The sequence below is a fragment of the Periplaneta americana genome, chromosome 13, assembly GCF_040183065.1.
Source record: "Periplaneta americana isolate PAMFEO1 chromosome 13, P.americana_PAMFEO1_priV1, whole genome shotgun sequence".
NCBI classification, from domain to species: Eukaryota; Metazoa; Arthropoda; class Insecta; order Blattodea; family Blattidae; genus Periplaneta; species Periplaneta americana.
This window is the reverse complement of record NC_091129.1, coordinates 96,372,135-96,397,803: the sequence shown is the minus strand read 5'-3', so window position 1 is coordinate 96,397,803 and position 25,669 is coordinate 96,372,135. Positions and strand designations below refer to the sequence as shown.

The following is a 25,669-nucleotide window of genomic DNA, read 5'->3' as shown; positions in this document are numbered from 1 at the left end:
ATCAGTCATCAAGAGGAGCTATATCATGTTGGTGGCTTAACAGGGGATCTTCTCTTCTTTTCCTTTCTATGGGAAGATGCTTTTGCCTGCGACTGCTTTGTCTTCGACTCCGGCGACTCACTTGCAGTTCGTCGCACTCCTGATCCCGATCTTGATCGAGGACGTGATCGAGAACGTGATCTCGACCTGCCACCCGAACTAGGAATGCGACGTTCTGGTGTTCTACTAGGCCTACAATCCTTCTCTGCTGTCATAGCAATAATTTTCTTAGGGACGTAAGGCCTGATGTCAAGTCCACAAGTGTCGTCTGACTCAGCAGTCTGAGTAGCGGCGTCTACATATGTCTGGGTTGCGATCTCAATTCGCTTCCCAGGTATGTTCGTAAGAGGTGGCGTTTGTGTGGTGGCATCGATTCCCTCTGTTGCTCTCTGCAGTACAGACGCATAGGACTTTTCAGTTGCCTTCTTTTCTTTATCTAAAATACGCTTACGTGCCTCAAAGAAGCTAATATTTTCCCGGACTCGAAGCTCTTGAATCGTCTTTTCCAGCATATACTTTGGGCAGTTTTTAGAATTTGAAGCATGGTCCCCAGAACAATTCACACAGTGCTAGGCGCCAGTACATGGGGAATCCCCATGGTCTGCACCGCCGCACTTTGCACAGATGATATTGTTTGTGCAACGTTTTTGCGTATGTCCGAACCGTTGGCACCTAAAGCACCGCATTGGGTTCGGCACATACGCACGCACAGGGACACGCTCATACCCAACAAAGATATATTCTGGCAAGAGAGACGTTTCAAAGGTCAGAAAGACTGTGCTCAGGGGTTCAGTCCGTCCGTCCCGCTTCCGTATTAAACGGTAAGCCTTGCACACGGACTGTTCCGCCAGCTCTACTTGGATCTCTTCATCTGATAGACCATCTAGAGAATCTGTATGCACAACTCCTCGCGTGGTGTTAAGCGAGGAGTGTCGTTCAACTCTGATGGGGTATGACCCCAGCAACTTTGCTTTCAACAGCATCTCACTCTGTTTAGCAGATGCAGTCTCAACGAGGAGACTACCGTTGACCTTTCCAACGAGTCCATCGAGCGCACGTCTCACGTAGAATGGACTAATGTCTTTCATAGTTTTTTTTCCGTTCCGTCCAATGTGATACTGATAAACTTTCGAGGCGGCACTTTTACAGTAACTTTCTCAGGGTCCAATTCCATAGCAATTTTCGTCATATGACCACCAGTCGTACTTTCTTCTGTCTTATGTTTCTTATTACTTTTTTCTGAAGAAGGAGAAGAAGAGCGCGTAGAAGCCATTTTGAAACTGGCCCCCCCTACGGAACCGTCGGCGTCAGCCTGCCACCGGGGGGGCGGAAGAAAAAGACACCAAAAAAGTCTTCTCGGTCTGTGCCGGCCGTGGGGACCCCCCCACAGCCCGATCCCAAGCAACCCACTTCTCGCAAGTTACCCTTCAAACTGGTCATTACACACCTAATGGCAAGTCTTACACCAGAGGCGTGTCGCAGTTTTATGCCCCTACCACGGGAATAACCGCCCATGGCTCCCCACTCTACACTGAATACAAGTGCCAGACTACTGCGGCTAACTCCGACCGACCCTCCCAAAGCCGGAGCAATCCGAGACCGCACGCAGCTTCAGGGGACTTGTGGTTGATTACACTGCGACACCCATACGTCAGCGGTAACACGTCGGAGCGATATATCCGCCCCGGCGAGCAGAATCGGTCACCGGGACGTTTAAGTCGCTCCGGGCCCCCATTGGGGCTCCACGTGAGTGTACATGACTACTGGTCCGGGCTCCGCACCTAGACTTGCATATAGGGGCAGTATGAAGGGTCCACTATTGCTTCGTTGCTGGGCGCCCTGTCGGGCCACACAAGTTGGAAGTCGCGCTCGAAACCGTGGGACAGGACCACGGAGATAGGAAAGATCCCCGCTGGTGAGACGGGAGTTATAAACCTAAGAAACTTAACCTAATAATAGATATAAGAATTAGAAGGGGAAGAAGAATAAAGCCTCATCAGGCATTGTTAACAAATCCCGTCATGGTGGCGGACGTGGCAAGAACAAAAACAGCGGGGATGGAGAGGTGAAAATGGCTGTGATGATGTGGTGGGCGATCCGCATGCAATGGCGGCCGGCGGAGAGAAATAGTAATGAAAAAGAAGAGAGAACGAAGAGGAGTGGTTGGTGATGGGACGAAAAATGGCCGAAAAGAAGAGCACGAGAGCCACCATTGCACCCCCCGGTCACCACTTGGAGGAACCCACCTCGACCGGGAAATGTGTGATCCTAAGTGTACGTCAAAGGGATGATTCGAACATAACTTTCTTTAATTGAGTTTTCTGTCCATCATTTATCTTTCGAATGCCCTCCAACACGTTCACATTAAGCTTCTTGATTAATAGCTTTCCGTTCTGATCTATTTAAGTATAGACAGACTGACTTGCATGTACATCTATACACATTTCAACAACACTACGAATTTCACTGAAACTTACAGGGGTGAAACCCAGATATCCGTCGTGAGAAGCCGATGTTCGAGTCGTTCAGCTAACACTGAACCATACTGCAATACTGCATTGCAACACGATAAAAATCGTTACTGATTTATTAATCTACATTCTGAGTTAACTTAATCAGTACTAATACTAACTGACCTGTAAACTGCGGACACGTAAGGAGACTCAGTATCATCCTGCGCATTCAGTGGCGTGCCCATGGCTGTCTCTGCAACATATTATTCGTTTCCTTCTTACAAAGGTTCCGTCATAGACAGGTAGCGAATAGTAGTTTGTATATATTAACATTACTATAGTAGGGGGATGTAACAGAAAAACACAGACAGTTATTCTGATTATTAAGAGGTATTAAACGTTATAGGTACTTTGGAAAAGAGGAAATCAACACCAAATTTCTGCCAATATTAAGCGCCGCTTTCACCAACAGATGAAGGGTACTTACTTACTTACTTATTTACTTACTTACTTACTGGCTTTTAAGGAGCCCGAAGGTTCACTGCCGCCCTCACATAAGCCCACCATTGGTCCCTATCCTGAGCAAGATTAATCCAGTGTCTATCATCATATCCCATCTCTCTCAAATCATTTTAATATTATCTTCCCATCTACGTCTCGGTCTCCCCAAGGGTCTTTTTCCCTCCGGCCTCCTAACTAACACACTATATGCATTTCTGGATACGTACTACATGCCCTGCCCACCTCAAACGTCTGGATTTAATGTTCCTAATTATGTCAGGTGAAGAATACAATGCGTGCAGTTCTGTGTTGTGTAACTTTCTCCATTCTCCTGTAACTTTATCCCTCTTAGCCCCAAATATTTTCATAAGTACATTATTCTCAAATACCCTTAAGCTATGTTCCTCTCTCAAAGTGAGAGTCCAAGATTCACAATAATAAAGAACAATCGGTAATATAACTGTTTTATAAATTCTAACTTTCAGATTTTTTGACAGCAGACTGGATGATAAAAGCTTCTCAGCCGAATAATAACAGTCATTTCCCACATTTATTCTTTATTTAGTTTCCTTCCGAGTATCATTTATATTTGTTACTGTTGCTCCCACGTATTTGAATTTTTCCAACTCTTGAAAGGATAAATTTCCAATTTTTACATTTCCATTTCGTACAGATGAGGGGTACAGGTGAAAAACAATGAATTTCACATTTTCGGAAGATTGAGATAATTCATTATATTACTGCAAATTTATTGCTGTTCCTACTGAAAATCAAGAAAGGATTACTGTACCCGTGGTGATAATTCTCCTTTTCACCAGTTTTAATGAGAACAACATTAAATTTTGTTGTAATATTTTGAATTAGATGATATCATCCTTGCGTAATTTTGACATTCATTGTTTTTCCTGTGTACCCTTCAGATGTTAAAACTTAACAAACTGTTATACTGATTAAACTATAAATTTAACACATAAACTCTTCCATGAATAGTTGTTAACTTTAACAACTTGTTCAAGACTTTGTTTAGTGAACATCATGATTCTCTGTGCCAAAATCTTAAAAAACTTGTTAAAACATGAACTATGGCTGGTGTAAATTACACTGTAGGTACAAAGTTGCTTTCTGCCCTTTTAAATGTACCGCACCGATATGAAGGTGTAAATGATGAATTATTTCGAAAAACTACCTCAGGTCGAATTTTCACTGAGGTATGGACTCTAGAAAATAGTTGTCAGGAAAATAGCAAACGACATTCGCGAGAGGTTAGAATACACAACGCAAGTACGCTACGTTTTCTGCGGCGATTGTGTTATTATTTTGCACCAAACGTCGACTCGGTGGACAGTTGTTCGTTATATAAACCAAAGGACCTTACAAAAACATATTTATAGTTCAAGAGATTTCGTGGCGCCTTAAACAGGCATTCCCAACCATTGGTTTCCTTCCTTAAAATAAATACTCCGTTTAGACTTCTCTATCATCTATATTATTTTGGCTCAAGAAGTTTCAGACATTCTGTATGCTGTACTGATATAAAATATGGTCTTAATTCAAAGTATCATACGTTAGATTCTAAAAAGAAATATATAGAGAGAAAATTGAAGGTGAGCAAATATAATATTTGTCATGTTTACGAGTTAAACGGGATATATTCAAGAATCCATGTAGGCCTACAAAGGGAACTGATGCTACATTGAAAATGTCAGGAATTTGGAACGAATGTATGTGGCTAAAGTCAAGTGATAGAGACACAAAAATCGCAAATTTATGTCAACCAAGCAAACTCTATCACAGCAGAAGAAGATAAGGACAATAACGTAATTATACAGTTGTTTACCACAAATAATATCGAGGGCACAGCGTGTGATGTAAGGGTACACGTCAAAGCCCTGCGATCCTATTTCTTTCTCCAGCTTCTTCACTAGAATCTCGCTCTTCTCGGAGAAAATCTCCATGAAGTTTTCCAAGATCTTGAAGTGGAAGGTTGGGGTAATCATTTTTCTGTGTATGTGCCACTTCTGACCTGTAGAGAACAATTACGTAAATGCGTATTGAATATAAATGTTACCAACATTAGAAATAACAGTAACAAGTTGTAACACACAGATTGATAGAATTACATTAAAATCATTGTAGCCTATTTCACTCTTGTAGCTCTTCTGAAGTGAAGTTTAGGAATTCACTGATATCAACTAATCAGAACCATTTATCTATGCAGTATTATCGTTTGAGAATAATCGATTTCATTTACAGTGCTTACAATTGAAGGGTTCAGAGCCATAGTGGGCCAAGCGCCATTTATTAAAAACGGAGAAAGCAAAGGTTAAAGTTAAGTGAATACCACAGTTTAATGAAGATTGACATATCATTTAGTTTTAATGTGTATACTTTATATCATTTGCTATATGTTTCCATTCAATTATGGTAATAACTTCATTTTCCCTTGTTTTCTACGGTTTTAGTAAATGGCGTTTGGCCCACTATGGTTCTGAACCCTTCAATTATTTTCCCTACAGAGCAATTTGGAAGGTCATGTCTGTTTGTACGTTTGTGCCAGTTTTCAAGTCTGCCATTCCTTCAGAGCAACGAGGAAAATGGCTCATTAATCATAATTTACACATCTATTGTCAAATGTTTATCAAAGAATTTCATATTGCAGGAGACCAAGACCATGCCTGTCAATGAAACATACATAGACTACAAGCTGTTGCAGTACTAGGTGAGTAAATTGAATATCTTATTTAAATAATAATATGACTTATATTACTTTGACGCGTAACGTGTATATTCAATTTACACTAACAGAACAATGGAAAGACTGTGGAAAGGAAATTAGATTTCGGTTGCCATGGAAGTACATAATACATCATATCCGACAAACTGAACAATGTGAACGAATCCATTCCTACACACAAGGGGACTCCGCATGCATACATACATACATACATACATACATACATACATACAACGTCAATCACTCCACGCTCGATTCAAACTGTCCTTGCCATCAGGCCGCAATATTAAGGTATCAACAAAGCATTGGCTACTAACATGGCTCATAGGAATAACCATAGGATAAATTGCTTCCAGCTCAATTTACAGCATTCACGAGCAGCCACTAGCAATCTTGTGCAACTTCTAAATGAACACAGAGTCGATATAGCCTGTATACAGGAGCCATACACACTGAACAATAAACCTGCAGGATTACCAAAATCCTTAAAAGTGTACGTCTGTGGAAATGGAAGGAAGAGATCAGCTATTATTATAAACAATGCCCAGATAGATGCCACATTAATCACACAATTGTCCAGCGAGGACTGTGTCGTCGTCGAAGTAACGACGGGAGCGATCAAGTTCTGTGCTGTTAGCATGTATTTCGATTGCAGAAGAGACATAGAAGTAGATATTCGGGAACTGGAAAAAATAATAGACTACGCTAAGGGAAACGGTTTGCTCATAGCCATGGACAGTAATTCTAGAAGCAGAATGTGGCATGACACTGTAACCAACCAACGCGGACAAAATCTGGAAGAATTTTTTATTTGTAACAACGTCTATGTTATGAATGAAAGTACCGATGCTGCAACTTTCCAATCCAGTACAGGAAGTAGTCGCGTTGACTTAACAATAACTAATAACAAATTGCTTCGTTATTTTTCTGAGTGGCAGTGCGGGGAGGAAGAAAGTTGCTCGGACCACAACATCATAAAATTCAGAATTGAAAGTTCTAACATTGGAGAATGCAAGACGAGCTACTTGGGAGTACGTTACATCACTAAGCAGGAGAATTATAAGAAGTTTCAAACTAGTCTGGCCAACAATTTCATCTCTACCTTTAACTGCTCCAACCAACTAGAAGTAACGAAGCTCGACAAGGAATTACGAGAAAAAACTAAACAGTACAACGCTGAAGCATTAATACAGGACTGTTTCTCGTGTATAACAGCAGCATGCAATACAGCTTTTAGAATCTCAAGAAGTAAAAAGCAAATAACAGGTAGAACTGTTCCATGGTGGTCCACAGAACTACAAATACTACGGAAAAAAACAAATGCACTACGTCGAAGATACCAACGAACTCGGAACAATGAAGACCTAAGGAGCGAGCGGAAAACACAGTACATGGAAGGAAAAAGGTTATACCACTCCAGAATAGAGGAAGAAAAATTTAAATCCTGGCAAAAACACTGCTCCTCAATTGAAGGGAACAATCCATGGGATACAATTTATAAAATCGCGTCTGGAAAAGCAAGAACCATGACCTGCCTCTCAACTCTTCAAACATCAGATGGAACCTTCACCGATAATGCAGAAAGCACGATTAGTCATATGTTAGATGCTTTCGCCCCCAAGGACGAAGAGATCAACGATAGTGCAAGTCATAAGCGAATTAGAGAGCTAACAACGGAGGCCATACGTACTGAAGATGATAAACTCTTCACTCGTGAAGAAATTTTATATACGATAAAACAATTCAATCCTAAGAAAGCACCCGGGGAAGATGGACTGACAAGCGAGATACTCCTTCAAGTTTTCAAAGCTTTTCCAGCATTTATGACTGAGATATACAATAAATGTCTCAAAGAAAGCTGTTTCCCACAACAATGGAAGAAATCTAACATAGTGGCGATAATTAAACCTGGCAAAGAAGAGGTTAAGGACGTGTCAAAATATCGACCTATCAGCTTGCTAAACGTGGCGGGTAAAGTCCTAGACAAATTAATGATTAACAGAATCCTGCATCATGTGCATACTAATACTGCTGGTTTGAACAGGAATCAATATGGTTTCATGCCCCAAAAAGGAACAGTGGACGCATTGATGGCGGCTAAGGAGATCATTGAAGAAAACTTAAGTGAAAATAACTGTATTGCAGTAGTTAGCTTGGACGTCCGAGGAGCATTTGATGCGGCTTGGTGGCCAGGCATTCTTTACAATCTTAGAGAATTGAAATGTCCTAAGAATCTCTTTAATCTTGCAAGAAGTTATTTCAGCAATAGAATTGCTGCTCTAGGGACTAATACTTTTAAAATAGAGAGACCTGTGACTATGGGATGTCCACAAGGTTCTTGCAGCGGTCCTGGGTTCTGGAATATACTGTATAATTCGCTGCTCAATTTGGACTTCACTCATCGTACGAGGGTCATTGCTTTCGCGGACGACTTAATGGTTCTAACGCAAGGAAAAACCACTACGGATGCAGAGAATTATGCGAACCTAGATTTGAAGAAAATTGAAAAATGGGCGAGAGAAAACAAAATGCACTTCAATGAAAAGAAGTCCAAAACATTATTAATATCAAGGAAAAGATCAGGAGACGACAAAACACTGAACATCTACTTAAACAATAAACGTCTGGAGCAAGTATCCGAACTAAAGTACTTGGGTATCTATCTCGATACCAGATTTAATTTTGACAAACATGTAGATTACATTACAGAGAAATGCACTCCGATAATAAACATGCTAGCAAGAGTAGCTAAACTCAAATGGGGTCTAGAACATCGGGCACTAAAAACCATATACATGGGTGCAATTGAACCAGTACTAACATATGGCGCACCGATATGGGAGAAGGCCTTAACAAAACAAAACAACTTAAGGAAATATCAACGTGTTCAAAGACTAATGAACATAAAAATAGCGAAGGCATTTAGAACACTTTCATATGACGCCTCATGTGTAATAGCAGGAGTTCTTCCAATTCGTCTAGTCATAGAAGAAAAGGTCAGAATTTATAGAGCCACCCACAAAAACATGGAGTACGATGCACCTCTGGAAGTGATTCACTGGCCACACCCAGCTGAAGAACCACTCATAAGAGCGCCTATGGAGGATACGGCAAACAAAATAGATATATACACGGATGGAAGTAAAATCGGAGGAAAAGTTGGAGCTGCTGCGGTCATAATCCAAAACGACATGGTCATCCACCGATCCAAATACAAACTGCATGAAAAATGTTCTAACAATCAGGCAGAACAAATAGCAATCTTGAAGGTACTACAACACATTGAGAATGTAGAAATAACAGAAGAAACAGAGAATATTGCAGTAGTTAACACAGACAGCAAAGTGACACTGGACACTTTACAGAACAAGAATAAACATAATCCAATAATTGAAAATATAAAGAGAGAATTGAAAAAATTGGAGAGACAGCAATGGACAGTTCTCTTTAGGTGGGTGAAGGCCCATGTCGGAATAGTAGGGAATGAGATAGCTGACCGTCTTGCCAAACAAGCCGCCATAGAAGATGAAGGGGAAATAGCTTATAACAAAATACCGAGAGATACCATAGTAACAGAAGAGAGAGAAAAGACCTTAAGAAAATGGCAAGAGCAGTGGGCTATCTCAACTAAGGGCGCAATAACGAAATCATTCTTCCCATCAATTAAAGATAGATTGAAGATAAATTTACCTGTCGGGGCAGAATTTACTTCTATTGTGACAGGTCACGGCTTCACAAGATCGTACCTTCACAGATTCAAGATTATTCCAACTCCAACGTGCCCTTGCAGACTAAAAGAAGAACAGACAGTCAACCATATTCTACTAAGATGTGCCACACTGATAAAAGAAAGAAGAATCCTACGAGCTAGTATAATACGCACAGGTCAAACCTGGCCTCCACCTTTTGATCAGTTCACAACAGCATACCTCAAAAGCTTCAGAAAATTTATAAAATCCATAGAATTTGGCAAAATGTAACAGAATTGAAATTAGAAGTAATATTAACAATGATGGTAACCTAAAATATATAGAAGTACAATTAGGCAACACTTGTATCTATAAGAATTTCAACATCGCAATCAAAATTGTAAATATCTTGTTCTCATAAATTATGTAACTAATTATTGTAATATTTTATGTAAAGCATGTAGTATTACTCCAATGTAATGGAGCATGCTGATATACAAAAAAAAAAAAAAAAAAAAAAAAAAAAAAATACATACATACATACATACATACATACATACATACATACATACATGCATATTAACTTATTATTTATTTGTTTACTTGCTTGCTTGCTTGCTTACTTCTTTATCTGTTCGCTCGTTTATCTACTCATGCTTTGAGCAGCATGAGATTTCAAATCCAACTCTCTAATGTTTAGGTTACGTCGTTAGCTTTCCCTTTGGATGTAACTTCTAATAAGTTAAGTTTAAAAAACTGCCTGGAAGATTCATAACAAACCTGTGGAAGTGAGGAGTCCAGTTCCCAACCAAGTATGCAGGAATCTGTAGGTCATAGATTTGTCCAGATGTTTGGTGCTGTTGAGCAGTATCTGAAACAAGATATGATATTACAACAGTTTACTTTCTATAGGTGAAAGGTGTTATTCATTTATTAAGCTACCATGCTTCTCTGAAGAGTATTCAGCTATCTATACATATTCGCGCATTTTATTTAAAAATAAATTCAGGCAAAAATACGACTACATTTAATTTGAAACAGAATGGCAAACGACCTCTCGGTAGACCAAAACTTAGGTGGGAAGATCAGATTCATTCTATCGAGAATTCACGTCTTCCTAAGCGTTTTTCCTATTTTCATGGGTTCATTTTTATGCTCTTCAGCGAATCCTTTTCAAATATTTTGAATCACTATATTGCACAACAAGGCAAAGAATTGTAAGTGAAAGTCAAATTCATTTTCATCGATAATAATTTCATGTTTTTATAGCTGGTTGTTGTAAGTTGCCAGCTAGCAACTATAGAATCGCAGATTCGCGATTGAAGTGCAGAAAGCCCTGACTTCTGTGAAATCATCACTCACAATCGATACTAACAGTGCAAAGATTATTTCTTAGGGAGTTCAGTGACGCAGCAGCAACGAAAGCATCTATCAGTAAGTGGTATGTTAATGATTGAACCTGTTTGCATTTGTGAAAGAAAATTCCTTACAGTCTGGCCACCTCGTTCCCCAGACCTGACACCAATCGACTTCTTTTAGGACATATAAAGAATGTCTTCTATGTACCACCAATACCAGGTACTTTACAAGAGCTCGCCGAGAGTAGGATACGAGCTGCTGCTGCTGCTGCAGCTGCAGTTATACTTGATAATGTTTGGACTCGACTGGAATAGTTTAAAGATATGACACTGCCGGACTGCGAACGCTGCATACATTGAATATTTGCGAGTTGAGTGAATGTATGTTGTAACTTGAATATATGTCCAACTGAAAAATGTTTATTACAATGATGTAAAGAAGTACATATATTTCCGTGCTGGAATTCTGCATTACCCATATGGTGAAGAATAGGTAGAACGGAGAAAAGTTATCTCCGGTACCGGGACCGGAACTCGAGTTTTCAGCTCTACTTGCTGACGCTTTATCCACTATCCCTAAAATATGTTTGTTTCATTTCTGCTTCTTATACTTTTTGATCACAATCACATTTTCTTAGTATTAATCTCATGTGTACATTCTTGGTATTAATCTCATGTGTACATTCTTAGTAAGTTATTAATCTCATGTGTACACTCCTGTATAATTTAATTTGGGAGGTAACGGATGAAATTTTGATAATTTTCAGTCAAAAATCGCATTATCACTTTATTGTAAAAATGAATCGGCAATTTCTGATTAGTATGTTGAGCAAATTTCAATATTCTGCGACGCTTAAAAACATAAAAATTATGTAATATATAAATGGCTACACCCTTGAATTTTTGTTCCATGCAAATTTTACAAGCTCTATTCTCACACTTTCTTTTCAACACATTTCGTCATGTTAGAAATATAAAAGATCTTACAATTTCGATCATAGGAACATGAAATTTTTACTGCATGTTCCATACAGTTTGATTAACAAAATAGCGCATGGGTTTTATGATTAAATAAATAGCTTTTTAAAATAAAAAACTTAATATTTATAGTGGCAATGGAAAAGTTATATTTTTAGGTATGCAGTGGTTATAAAGTCCCCCCCCCCTTTTGTAATAAGGATTTAGAAAAATTGATGCGTGATATTTTTTCAAATATGCCACTGGTCTTTCACAAAAATTTGAAATATTTTACTAAAAAATTGAGCGACATATTTCATTTTGAAATATGAAAATTTTTCAGAATATTTTTGTTAATAACTGAGAAACTAATTGACTCCTGGGAATGAAACTTCATCACATAATTGCCTAGCACACCGTGATTATGTTTACTAAAAATCAATTACATAGTTTGGAAGATGTAGAAAATAATTATAAATTTTACCCATCATCCCTCTTAAAGTAAGAAATTCTAGTAACTTACTTCCGCGTGCTCAGGACGACAAGTGTTGACTACTGGAGTAGACCCCAGCCAGGCACGGTACATTGGCTTGTATGTTGCCAACCTCTTTTCCAGTAACAGCATCTTTTCTGTCAGAGAAAGAGCATTAGAGACACGCAATTTCTAATTATACATTACCCCTTAAATACCGGATGACACAAATCTCACTTCACAATTTGCATAACATTTATTGTTTACAATAGTTACTTAAATGATTTCAGTTCTTTTTGTGTTCAAATTGTTTTCCTTCTTTGTTTACACCTAGTTGGAGTCTGTATGGAACACTCTGACACACACGAAGGTATAGTCCAGTATTCCTGTCCAAAAACTAGGAGTCCTCAATGTAGCCCTTCAGTTGTTTAAGAATTTCCAGTTTCCTCCCATTTACTCGTACTAATCTTCCACCACACCCCTTAGGTAGGAGTTAATTCGGGTGAAAACGGGGGAACGTGGTGGCAATTCAATGGTTGCATACCGTCCTATCACTCTTAACATTAAAAACTTGATCTAAGTACACACGAGCACCTCTAGTACAGGGACATCATTTTATTTTTACTTCAGTTTTTATTGTACCTGAGTTTTTGAATGTACTTCACTCCCATCCCTTCTACTACTAAACTTCCAATCGTCCTCCAAACAGAACCAAGGCCGCGTATGCAGTCAAAGTATCTTACGGTGATACTAAACAGTACTGAGTTAGTGAGTATAGTACGTTCCATAAATATATTCGCGTTTTTCAGTGACGAAAGAGTTTTCAATATTGAATCATATTTTCGTACAGGTACTGTCGTCCGTTTGCCTACGTCTCATCCCGATTTTCCCCACCTACTTCTGCTCGCCTCTCTGTAAAGGCTAATGCCTGGGCTGTCTTAGCTCTTTTCTGAAAACATTAATTTCTGTTAGGAATTGGGCGTCTAAGTAATATTATACAACTGTTTAACATAACTTAAATAAAATAACTCCTTCCTTTCCGCGACCCTGCGGCGTAACTACTTGGATGGAAAGTAGACAGCATATCTAAGTAATTTTATCTTTTCGAATCGGGCAGAAGTGAAGATTTAATTTACAGTACGTCAGGTAATCTTTTATAAATTAAGTACAGAATAATTATTTCCACATGAGTTACTAGTACAAAGGACGAAACTGGTAATTGGAATTAGGTACAATAGTCTATAGTGCGATAATATGCACAAAAGAACTGAAGCCTGTATTGAAATGAACGGGCACCATTTTCAAAAATGTGTTTAAATATCCATATTATGATTATTTTTCAATTTAACTTCATTCTCTAAATTGTACGCTAATGTGCTGTAGATAGTATAATATACACTGCATAATGTTTATGTCCGAATGGATAGCTCCGTTCATGAGTAAAAACACTTATTGTTAATACTATACTATATTTTGATTAAAGGAAGACCTAATGAATATTGTCAAACTCAAAATCGCGATAATTCCTAGTTTACGTAAATGGATGTTCATCTTCCCTCCTATACCTAGTAAAGTGATTTGTTTGTATTTTACGCCAGTATCATCCAACTCCAGTCGTGGAAAGGGGTAGCAAAGGTATAGCCAGGTTAATATTAGAAATGTTGGTAAAAATAAAATGATGTCTCTGTATAATGGAGAGACGCTCGTGCTGGAAGCAGAATTCAGCACAGTTGCCCACTTCATGATTCCTGGCATCACATGTTAACAGATAGTAACGCTAACCATATGCCAAATGTCTGTTACGCTCGGCGACAGTCTTTTGTTTGTTGTGTCTATCTTTTGTTTCGTTACCAACCTGAAATTCTTCGATTTTATCTGTGCTGACAACTTAAATGTTTGTCTTTTGTTTCGTTACCAAACTTCTATCATCCATCAACTTTAAACGTTGCCAGTACTTGCTGACGCCAAATTACATACGTTATTTTCATATTACTTACTACACTTACATTCATTAAAAAAAGTTAAACTGTGTTTTGCTCCACTCTCTATGGACACATCCTCAAAAGAAATATGTTAAGTTCGGCAGATAGGTTATAACCATATTTAACGAAGTGCTACTGACTCTGCGAAGCATCTCTTTTACATGCACTAAGAAATAATGTTGTAGGGTGGTTCCATATCAGTGGTTGCCATTCACGCTCTGTGGCTTTACAGTTTTTCTTGTCTCTGGACAGATGGGAGCACTAGAGATGAACAAAACTAACTGCCGCTCTCGCTCGCTGTGTTCATTGCATTTGTGTTCAAGTCTCGTCTCATTCTCGTGCGCTTTGAATCCCGCTTATCATTCTCGAAATAGCATTTGGTCGGAGTGGAAAGATTTCGTAACTTTGAATAACATACATAATTGAAATAAATGACATTATAAATGTTTAAATGAGACAAAAAGACAAAATAGAAGACCATCTTGGTTATCAAAATGTCCTGGTTATATTATATGATATTGCCCATGGTTATATAAATAGAAAAAAAAAACAATTCTCAAATAAATTAGCATTTCCAAAAAAACATAAAACATAACGTTAATTTCTTTTTCCTTGAGACTGGACACTTGATCTCCAACATATGAAAAGAAAATTCCTAGTCTTTTAATAAGGGCCTAGTAATTAAATAAAAACTTGGGTACGGATTATTATACACTGAAAGCTAGAGATGATGTTTCAAATAGGCTATTTGATTGTTTATACATATATAACAGTTGCCCAAGTAGAATAAAAGTTCAGTCAGGTATAAACAACTGTGGCGATTCAAGGCTGCTTGACGTTCGGGACACTCACAAGCAGTCTTTACGTCAACGACGCGACATAGTCGTGCGGGTTTTCGGCTTTGCGGGCGCTGTTAGTCTTGCTTTCTCGATCGTTGTTCATCTCTAGGGAGCACACTCAGCCAGTTGTGATACTTCCTATAGATGGGAGTTATGTGGCGGAAGATGAGTAAATGCTTAAAAACTCAGTTCTTATGCTAGACCTACTCTTGATCTGTTCCTTAACGGCTAAGTTTGTAATGTGTAAATCTTTCTATTTTTCCGTTATGCGATGTAGACCTATGCAGAGAAATGTGTTATTTAATAAGAATCGATTTCAAGACTTCGTGGAATTATATATTTCAACAATCAATGTGTTAGCGAATAATTTAAGGAGGATAGATAGTTGGGAATAGATGAAATAATAAAGGTGAGATGGTATGAATGATAATGACAGGGAAAACATTATTACTATTATGGAAATATCTGTGCTGCAACCGATTTAACAACCATGTTTTATGCCGAGATCGTAGCCGTGACGACTATACTATCCTAGGCTATAGTCTGCGTTCTTAAAAATGAAGCACTAAAGGGGGCAGAAGTGATAATGATAATAATAGCAGTAATAATAATAATAATATGAATTATTATTACTAGCCTATTATTATTATTATTATTATTATTATTATTATTATTATTATTATTATGTCAAAAATATAATTTAAAATTCACGAAACTTCATTGCCGAATGCCGACATACTGAATCACCTCTAAGCTTTTAATTGCCCATGTAACTTTTGGAAAAGGGATATCTATTTCTAGACGTATACCCGTTAGTAACGATGCGCTAACACGTACTAGATGGAACATATCATGAGTTACGTATCTTTGATTCGGTGATGATAATAATAAATATAGTAATAATAATAATAATAATAATAATAATAATAATAATAATAATTTTCAATGGTGGGAATTCGACTTTCGCGTCGTTCTCCCAAGAGTTCTTCTCTACGTGGAGGAACACGCTGTACTTGACACTTTTCCGCAGAGTATTCCCTTTGTGCAGCATGGGAGGTCGTCTTCAGCGGTGTCAGTTAAATTTAAATTTTGGTTTATTTATCGACGCTCGCAACTGTAGAGGTTATATCAGCGTCGCCGGCGTGCCGGAATTTTGTCCCGCAAGAGTTCTTTTACATGCCAGTAAATGTACTGACATGAGCCTGTCGCATTTCAATACACTTAAATGCCATCGACCTCGGCTGGGATCGAACCCGCAACCTCAAGCATAGAAGGCCAGCGCTATACCAACTGCGCTACTGAGGGCGACTCAGCGGTGTCATAATTCTGATAATTAATGGAGCAAAGGTAGAATGCGAGTAGGGGAAATGGAGGTACTCCGCGAAAACTAACACCGAGCACCGTCTTTGTCCAACACAAATTCTACGTGGACGCACCGGGATTCGAACCCGAATTACCAGCTTGAAATGCCGACACACTAGTTTTTAACCGAATGGCTAAATAATAATAATAATAATAATAATAATAATAATAATAATAATAATAATAATAATAATAATAATAATAATATCTTAAATTTACCATGGAACAGACAAGTGTCCACATCTGTGGAGTAACGGTCAGCGCGTCTGGCTGCGAAACCAGGTGGCCCGGGTTCGAACCCGGTCGGGGCAAGTTACCTGATTGAGGTTTTTTCCGGGGTTTTCCCTCAACCCAATACGAGCAAATGCTGGGTAACTTTCGGTGCTGGACCCCGGACTCATTTCACCGGCATTATCACCTTCATTTCATTCAGACGCTAAATAACCTAGATGTTGATACAGCGTCGTAAAATAACCCAATAAAAAAACAGACAAGTATGGACTACGTTGAAGTAGATGGTAATTTCTCACAGAAACATGATGATGATGATGATGATGATGATGATGATGATGATGATGATGATGGTTATAGCTAAAAAAATCTACTTACCATGGCGGGATGCAAATAAAAACGGAATAACAGTTCCTACTATTGGGTAGCCCTTGGGCCCCGGAATTTTGTTGATCAACTCAAGACTTCTTTGCTTGACCGGGTCGCGTGGATACAGAAATAAGAATGCCGCGATGAACACCGCTGCGAGTAACAGTAGGGTCGCGGCTTCCATGTTTCCTGAAAAATAAAGTTGCATGAAATTCTGTAGGCTACTCAGAACACATTATTAAATTTATACAGTCGAACCTTTACTTTTCTCATATATAATTATTTTGGTACTCAGTCTGTGAAATGGTTTCTAAAACCAGTATTAAACTAAAATTTAATCTTAGTTTCAAAATTTATTGAAATTGACATGCCATAGCTTTCTATTTATTATAATGTATTTACGATATATCAATTTTACAAAGACGGCCACTTGAATGATGTGTTCTCGCGGTTACGACAAATTCAATCGGTAAAGTGTTGTCAGTTCCTACAGTAGTTTATTTTACGAGCTGTTTTCTGTCTCTAAAGCAACACTTTACGGACTGAGTACCAAAAATCACTTAATGATTACATTATTCATTGCTTATTTACATGGTACCGGTATTTATATATTATAACAGTCCAATACACTTTTTCTCTCTTTTGACAACACTAGGCTTAAGTGTTGCTCTTCTCAGTTCGTCTTGTTCTTTTATGAGGTCAGCACTATTCATAACTCGAAAGAAAAATTCGTCCCTTGTGTTTTCTTCGTTTTTGTACATTTCGCCTATCAACAACTTTCATAAACAAAATCGCCATGCGTAAGGTCCGGGGACCTTGATGGCCAATTCATGTGACTACCGAGGACGATCCATCGTTTACTTTTTACTGGCGCATTATTTTTACGGGATTATAGACCTAAATAACCGTTATTCACCGCTGATTTCTTCTCCTCCTGTGCGAGACAGCGGTCGAATCTCCCCGCTAAACGCGCGCTTTGACCGCTTATATATCGGTAAGTTGTATACGCCGCACACTGTATTAGCTTTGAGTATCATTCATGAGCCGGAGTTTTCAGTCGATGATGGACTGAACTAAAAGCAAAATCATCCCGATAGACTATGCTGATGAAAGAGACTTTCATGAATTCATTGGTTATTCTACTTTTACTCTCAGCAGCAACACCTTAAACACTGTGTATATCCGAACATTTTCTCAAAGTGTGCAGCTCTGTACTGATAATGGAGAGATACCAGAACTCACAATTTTGGAGAAGCCTTTGTGGGTTATACATAATATCAAACCACTGATGAGCTTACTAGACATTGGAACAAAGACTTGTGGACAGGTTGTTGCCGCTGATGGACTCTGTGCTTTAAGGATGCACTTCGGTCCCATGATAATGCAAAACATGTGTTTGTTTTTGTTTCTTATATTACACCGTGAAGTTGTTTGCGCAATAATATATTTTTCATCTTTGTGTGCGTGTGTGCGTGCGTGAGTCGAAAGTACTCGTAAATGCGACACAGGGAAGTGTCAACTATAAACTATTAAGAGGGGCAGTTGTTCAAGTCTTCAAAATATACATATTCTGCAATTCATATGTATATGTTTGTCTGTAGTAATCTCACTAGAAGTATTGATTTATCTAGAGAAAATCAAAATTCGAGTGGGATTTAATTGAATATGACACGATTAGAAGAAAGTATGTAAAGAGTAGAAGAAGTAAAGTACTCTAATACAGGGACATCATTTTATTTTTACTTCAATTTTTATTGTACCTGAGTTTTTTAATGTACTTCACTCCCACCCCTTCTACTAGTAAACTTCCAACCGTTCACAATACAGAACCGAGGGCACGTAAGCAGTACTGAGTGAGTAGCCTACAGTACGTTCCAGAAATATGTTCGAGTTTTCCAGTGACGAAAGAGCTTTCAATATTGAATCATATTTTCGCACAGGTACTGTCGTCCGTTTGCATACGTCGCATCCCGGTTTCCCCCACTTGCTTCTGTTCGCTCCTCTGTAAAGTCTAGTAGCTGGGCTGTCTTAGCTCTTTTCTGAAAACATTAATTTCTGTTAGGAATTGGACGTCTACGAAATATTACACAAGTATTTAAAATAACTTAAATAAAAGGGTCTCGTTAAGTAATTAACTGTCACGTGATTCCCTCCCCCCTTTCTACGACCCTGCGACAAAACCACTTGAACGGACAGTAGATAGCATTTCTGAGTAATTTTATCTTTTCGGATCGGGCAGAAGTGAAGATTGAATTTACAGTACGTAAGGTACTCTTTTATAGAGTAGGTATAGAATTATTTCAACATGAGTTACTCGTACGAAGGACGAAACTGGTAATTGTAATTAGGTACAATAGTCTATAGTGTGATAATATGCACAAAAGAACTGAAGCCTGTATCGAAATGAACGGCCACCATTTTCAAAAATGTGTTTAAATATCCATATTATGATTATTTTTCAATTTAACTTCGTTCTCTATATTGTACGCTAATGTACTCTAGACAGTATAATATACACTGCATAATGAATGCGTTCGCATGGATAGCTCAATTCGTGAGTAAAAACACTAAGTGTTAATACTGTACTGTATTTTGATTAAACAAAAATCGTAATGAAAATTATCAAACTCAAAATTGCGATATTTCCTAGTTTACGTAAATGGATGAACTACTTTTCTTCCCTCCTATACCTACTCCAGTCATGGAAGGGGTAGCAAACGGTGTTTCCTTTTTCAATCGTTAATAGAAAGGTATATTCAGATTAATATTAAAAATGTTAGAAAATAAAATGATGTCCCTGTACAATAAAATATTTACTTACTAAAATACTAAACTGTCTTGAAAATGTAATATTGTACAATTTCATCATTACAAATATTCCGCGAGATGACATAATTGGACATATAGACCTACTGATAGTCAGTTGACATCGTATTGCAGTACATTCGGCAGCGAAAAAACTGCATTCATTCATTCATAGTGTTCTGCTCAAGGGCTTGTCTTTCACTGCAAACCCAGCATTATTTCCTGTTTTCTGCCTTCCTCTTTGTCTCCTCTTATATATCTTAAATGTCGTCTATCATCTGATATCTTCCGCCCCGAATTCATCTCCCTTTCACCATTATTTCCAGTGCACTTTTCAGAAGGCAGTTTCTTCTCAGCCAGTGATCCACCAAATTCCTTTTCCTCATTCTGATAAGTTTTAGCATCATTCTTTATTCATCTACTCTTTCCAACACAGCTTCGTTTCTTATCCTGTCTGTCCACTTCACACGCTCCATTATTCTACAAATCCACATTTAAAATGCTTCTAGTCGCTTCGACGTAATGTCCATGTTTCTGCCCTATACAATGCTACACTCCACATAGTTCTTTCTCCAGAGGTCCGCAGAAGATGTCCTTTACGTCCGGAATCTTTTACTATGGTAAGACTCATCACACCATGTTTGCAGTTTTTCTTGGGAAAGGTAAATGCGGTAGCTTCCTGTTGCTTTCCGCACACCGCTGTCTCTCTTTCGCATCTCAAAGATCCCAGGAGGCTCAGCGTGGAGGTGGGGAGAGTGGATTTAACTAATTAGGCCTCCCGGACGTCATCGAAATTCACAACAAGGGTTAAATTTCAGTTCCACCCCGGTTTTTGACCCGATAAAAACCTGTATGATTTATAAAATTTAATAGATATTGATAATAATAAATATAATAAAAGGGCTACAAAATACATAAATGGTGGCAAAGGCCATGAGTTTGAAAAAGGTCATGTACTATAATAGTTTAGGGCACTCCAGCGACTAGGCGGAAAAAAAATCAAGATTCTGCGCACTGTTTTTAAGACGTAACGTATACACATCACAAAGTGTGATGGAACATAGTGGATCGAACTGGAAAACTTGCATATTATTCAAGATCTTAATCATTCTGCTTTCAAAGAAACTGAAAGGTAGAATTTACCTTGTATCAAACGTTATTTCATAGGTTGTTCTTTAAGGTTGTGAAACTTGGACTCTCACTTTGAGAGAGGAACAGAGTTTAAAGGTATTCGAGAATAAATTGCTTAGGCAAATTTTTGGGGCTAAGAGGGATGAAGTTACAGAAGAATGGAGAAAGTTACACAACGCAGAACTACACGCATTATGTTTTTCACCTGACATAATTAGGAAAATTAAATCCAGACGTTTTAGATGGACAGAGCATGTAACACGTATGGGTGAATCCAGAAAGCGTATAGTGTGTTAGTTGGGAGACCTAAGGGGAAAAGATCTTTCGGGAGGTCGACACGTAGATGGGAGTATAATGTTAAAATGGATTTAGGTACTGAATTAATCTTGCTCAGGATAGGGACCGATGGCGGGCTTATGTGAGGGCGGCAATGAACTTCCTGACACTCTAAAAGCCATTTGTAAGTAATATCATAATCAAAAAAATTAAAAGTAGGAAATAAAGTACCGTTATGGGAAAGTTTTTTTGTTTTTAAGTAGGACCATAATAAACTAGAACGGCTTTTGAGGTCTCTCATCGAACAATTAAAATATTAAAAAGTAACTTAGATTGCTATATTAAGAATAGCAGTGGCTATAAATTACTTATTATTATTATTATTATTATTATTATTATTATTATTATTATTATTATTATTATTATTATTGTTATTATTATTATTATTATTATTATTATTATTATTATTATTATTATTATTATTATTATTATTAAGTAAATGTTATGTAAGTGTGAGTGTGTAATGAATACTTAATTATTGCGTTAGAGTTTCTTTCGTTGATTTACCATTTCCCTCTGTTCTGTTTGTGTTTTCTTTATTGTTGTTTCCTTTGTGTTTATTTGAAATATTTAGAGTAAGTGTCAAAACTGTTTAATATTTGTGTAAGCAGTGCAAATGCCGCGTTAGTGTTTACTACTGAAGAAAGTACGAACTAAACTTTCTTCAGCTTACATGCAAACATTCTTATGGGGGCAAATAAAAAAGTTTTTTTTTTCCTTCCACCATGTTAATAATGTCAAAGAAAGTGCTTACAGTATACAAATTATGACCACTCGAGCGCTCCTAGAAAGTAAATTTACCTGGCAATTTACAGAAACGAAACACAGTTTGTTGGAAAAAATTATTGGATCAGATACAGATATTGTTGAATTATTTTTCAATATCGTCGTTGTTCCAGCAACTCCGATGTGACATATTCATCGATTTTCAGATTTTTGCTCTGTTAAATAACTTAAATAGTGATACAGAAAATAATAAAATGTCCTATATGTAATTATATTTCTTTCTTTAGGAAATGTAAGAATTCATAGTCTCCTATGTACCATTGTCATAGAAGAATAAATGTGTTTTTTCTTCGTACTGAACAATTCCATATTTTGCACATAAGAGTTATTGCAGGAACAACGACGATATATTCTCCACCGGAAATGAGACATTTGTCATACCGTGGGATCAACTTTTTAATTCCTGTGTCGTAGAAATCTGCCGTCTGAGATCGGAACCAGTGATACAGCCATCTGCACCTCTCTGTTGATCCCACAGTATGAGACATGTCTCAGTTTTGGTGGGGAATATGTTGAAAAATAGCCCAACTGTTTCTGTATCTGTTCCAATAAATCTTTCCATGATAATGGTTTCCTTTCTGTAAACGGCCCCAGGGAAACTTACTCTTTGGGGTGACCCTCGTAATTGCGCTCGAGTGGCCAAAATTAATTGTGTAAGTACTTGTTTTGACATTATTAACATGGTGGAAGAAAAAAATAAAGTTTTTATCTGGCCCCAAGAGAATGTTTGCTTGTTAGTCCTAAGGGTGATTTAGTGTATTGTATTTGTGCTATGGGTCGTGTTAATGTTGTGATTTTGTATTTGTGTTATTGATACGTATTTGTGTGATTTTGTAATAAAATTGTGCTATTTGAATTTTTTTCTATTGAAGCTTTATTTTGTGTTTTTTATTGTATTGTATTTTGGTGTGTTTTATATTTGTATTTTTTGTGTAAATTGTATTTTTTGCATTCTATGCACCGCATTGCCACTGGATATCTGGCCTTTCGTAAAGTAATAAATGTTTCGTTTATTCTTTAAGGAAATAAATTTAATTTAACAATAATAATTCATGTTACACCTTGGATGGGCATTTCCTTTTATCATCACTTCTTAGCATGTAACTGTCGCATATACGAGTATATTATTTTGTAACTACGATTTATTTATTCTTGCCTTCAGAACAACAAAACACCTGCTATACAACGTTTTATAGCAGGTAATTTATGCCTTGCATTCCATCCTTGCTCGTATGTCATGGATAAGAGGGAACTCAAGGAAAAGGTCAAGAGAAAAGGCAACAACAAACCGGTTTCACTCAGTTGGCGTAGACACTTCTTCGCTCCCGTAATGTACAATCTTTAAATCACAGAGAATTTATAAATCAAACAAGGCTACCTCACGTTGTTTTAGTCCATTATTTCAGCTATCAGCATTTTGATGAATGTGCAACTAAAGTAGTTTACCACTGGGTACGAATGGATTTTAAAACGGTTCTGTAAGACTATAGCAGTGCGAAAAAAGTAAACTGTTTGAGAAAAAATAAAGTTCCAAGTGTGCAATTTAGTTAGTTTGTTAACTTTTTGAAAATAACTTATTTTAAATGTCACCTATTACAGATTAAACACTTTCTAACCTTTCACGTAAGTTACGTATTACACTTTGTAATAGCTCACAAATTAATGTTTTTTATTTCGTCGCGTACGCGTTCTTTAAGCTCTTCTGTAGTACTCACGATTCTGGAATACTTTGAACTTTATATAGCCCCATACACTCAAATCCGGAGATCTTGCTGGCCAAGTGATGTTCCTAAATCTTGAAATCAGTCTACTAGAAAACATGATTCTCAGGGTGTCAAGCTTCCTTCTGCGGTATGCGCCAATACACCATTTTGTCGAAAATAATTATTTAATTTAAAATATTAAAACAAAATAGGTTATTTATGAAGCAAAAGTATAACATGGAGGATCATGGCACGAGTGAAAGTTCAGAACACGGGCGACTAGCGAGTTAGTTTCGTATCTACTGGGCTTATATCTGGCGATCTTGCATGCTAAGTTACAGGACAGTGCCTGATAGAACGGCTATCAAAAATGTTACCTAAACATTCTTTTACCACGTTAAAGATGTGGAAAGGTTCATCCTTTCGATTTATTAAAACCATTACAGCATAATTCTGAAGCATTTCAAATTAATTTCATAATGATGTCGATGGTTGACCGATAAGCGGGAATAATTTATATATACATATAAATTTCAAATTAAGTTCACTATTTACTGTTACAGTTTTTGTCACACCATTCTTAACCTGCTGCTGAAAAACTGCGTCTACATTCATAATAACATTGAAAAAGCCCAATACGAGTATGTAGGAACAATAGCATTTCTTTCGACAAATATAAAGCAATAAAACATAATTTTACTTAAATGAATTCCTGAAGGGACACGGAATCGTCTATCTTGACAACGTTAGTTCATGTCTTACATAAGGAACTTTTTCTCGAAAACTGTTGAAGCTAGACAGCTGAATCTTTTACAGCTCATGAACACAAAATTTTACTTCATGCTGAAAATGTAGTTTTTTCTTCTATTTATTTTCTCACTGGGAAATAATTTTTCCCCATTCGTACATTTTTAAATAATTTTTTCAGTACATTAACCCCTACTACTAGTCGTCAAAATTTAACTGAAGAATATTGCTCGAGAATCTTTAGTATATTGTAAATATTCATAATTTAAATATGTATGTCATTATTGTATTGATTAAGGCTAGTTGAGTGGAAGAGAAGGCCTTATGGCTTTAACTCTGCCAGCAAAAATAAAACATTATATACCATAACATGTCCAAAATTTAAAAAATTCAAAAACATTATTTCAGCGTATGTAAATCATCCAAATAAGCAGATTCTGAACATTTTAGCTTTCAACATTAAATAAAAGCAGAGAAAGTTTCAAATTAAAAAAAATAAAAATGAGTGTTAAAATAGGACTTGTACAAATTAATACACTACGCCCTCTCCTCAGGAAAGCGAAAAATTAACAAGGATATAATATTAGTATAATCATATGTGATATATTACCATTTTAAAAACGAAAAATGAAACAATACATTGCAAAAATAGAAATATGTATCATTTCTGGTCCAGAATTCGTCATTTTATGAAAACTTCGCAGAAAATGAAAAAATTAAAATGGATACAATTTCATTATTAGTTACTAATGCTTAAATAAATGTAATCTTTATTTATAGATTTGAAGAACGTTAGTTTAAAATTAAATTAAATCTTTTTAAAATATATTCGTTTTATTCGACATGCTATTTTAAAGAGGGACACCAATTAATAATAAATTTGAAAAATAAAAAATACATCAAAATTATCACCCAACATTCATTTCCGTTCCCTTTTAATAATATGTAATAACAACAGAACAATCACAATCAAAGAAGCTGGTTGTCATGGTGATGCAAAAAAAAAATCCCATTTTTTGTGTAATAAGTCCGTGTAGAAAATATGAGCAATTAAAGTTACTTTTCTTCTATAATAAGCCATTGTCAGAACTTTTAAGTCCGTGTAGAAAATATGAGCAACTGAAGTTACTTTTTCTTGTGTAATAAGCCAGTGTCAGAATTTTTAAGTCCGTGTA

The 25,669-nt window shown here is 37.1% G+C and overlaps 1 protein-coding gene across 1 annotated transcript in view; it reads right to left on the bottom strand.

Moving 5' to 3' along the window:
• LOC138712140 (cytochrome P450 4C1-like) overlaps nucleotides 1-25,669 on the bottom strand; it is a 41,742-nt gene that overhangs the window by 15,540 nt on the left and 533 nt on the right. Inside the window, exons 2-6 of the mRNA XM_069843606.1 lie at nucleotides 16,996-17,175; nucleotides 12,255-12,361; nucleotides 10,197-10,287; nucleotides 4,831-5,016; nucleotides 2,676-2,745 (exon numbers count right to left, since the gene is read on the bottom strand). Of these exons, the coding sequence (XP_069699707.1) occupies nucleotides 2,676-2,745; nucleotides 4,831-5,016; nucleotides 10,197-10,287; nucleotides 12,255-12,361; nucleotides 16,996-17,170 (629 nt within the window). The 5' untranslated portion in view covers nucleotides 17,171-17,175. The remainder of the gene's footprint in view (nucleotides 1-2,675; nucleotides 2,746-4,830; nucleotides 5,017-10,196; nucleotides 10,288-12,254; nucleotides 12,362-16,995; nucleotides 17,176-25,669) is intronic.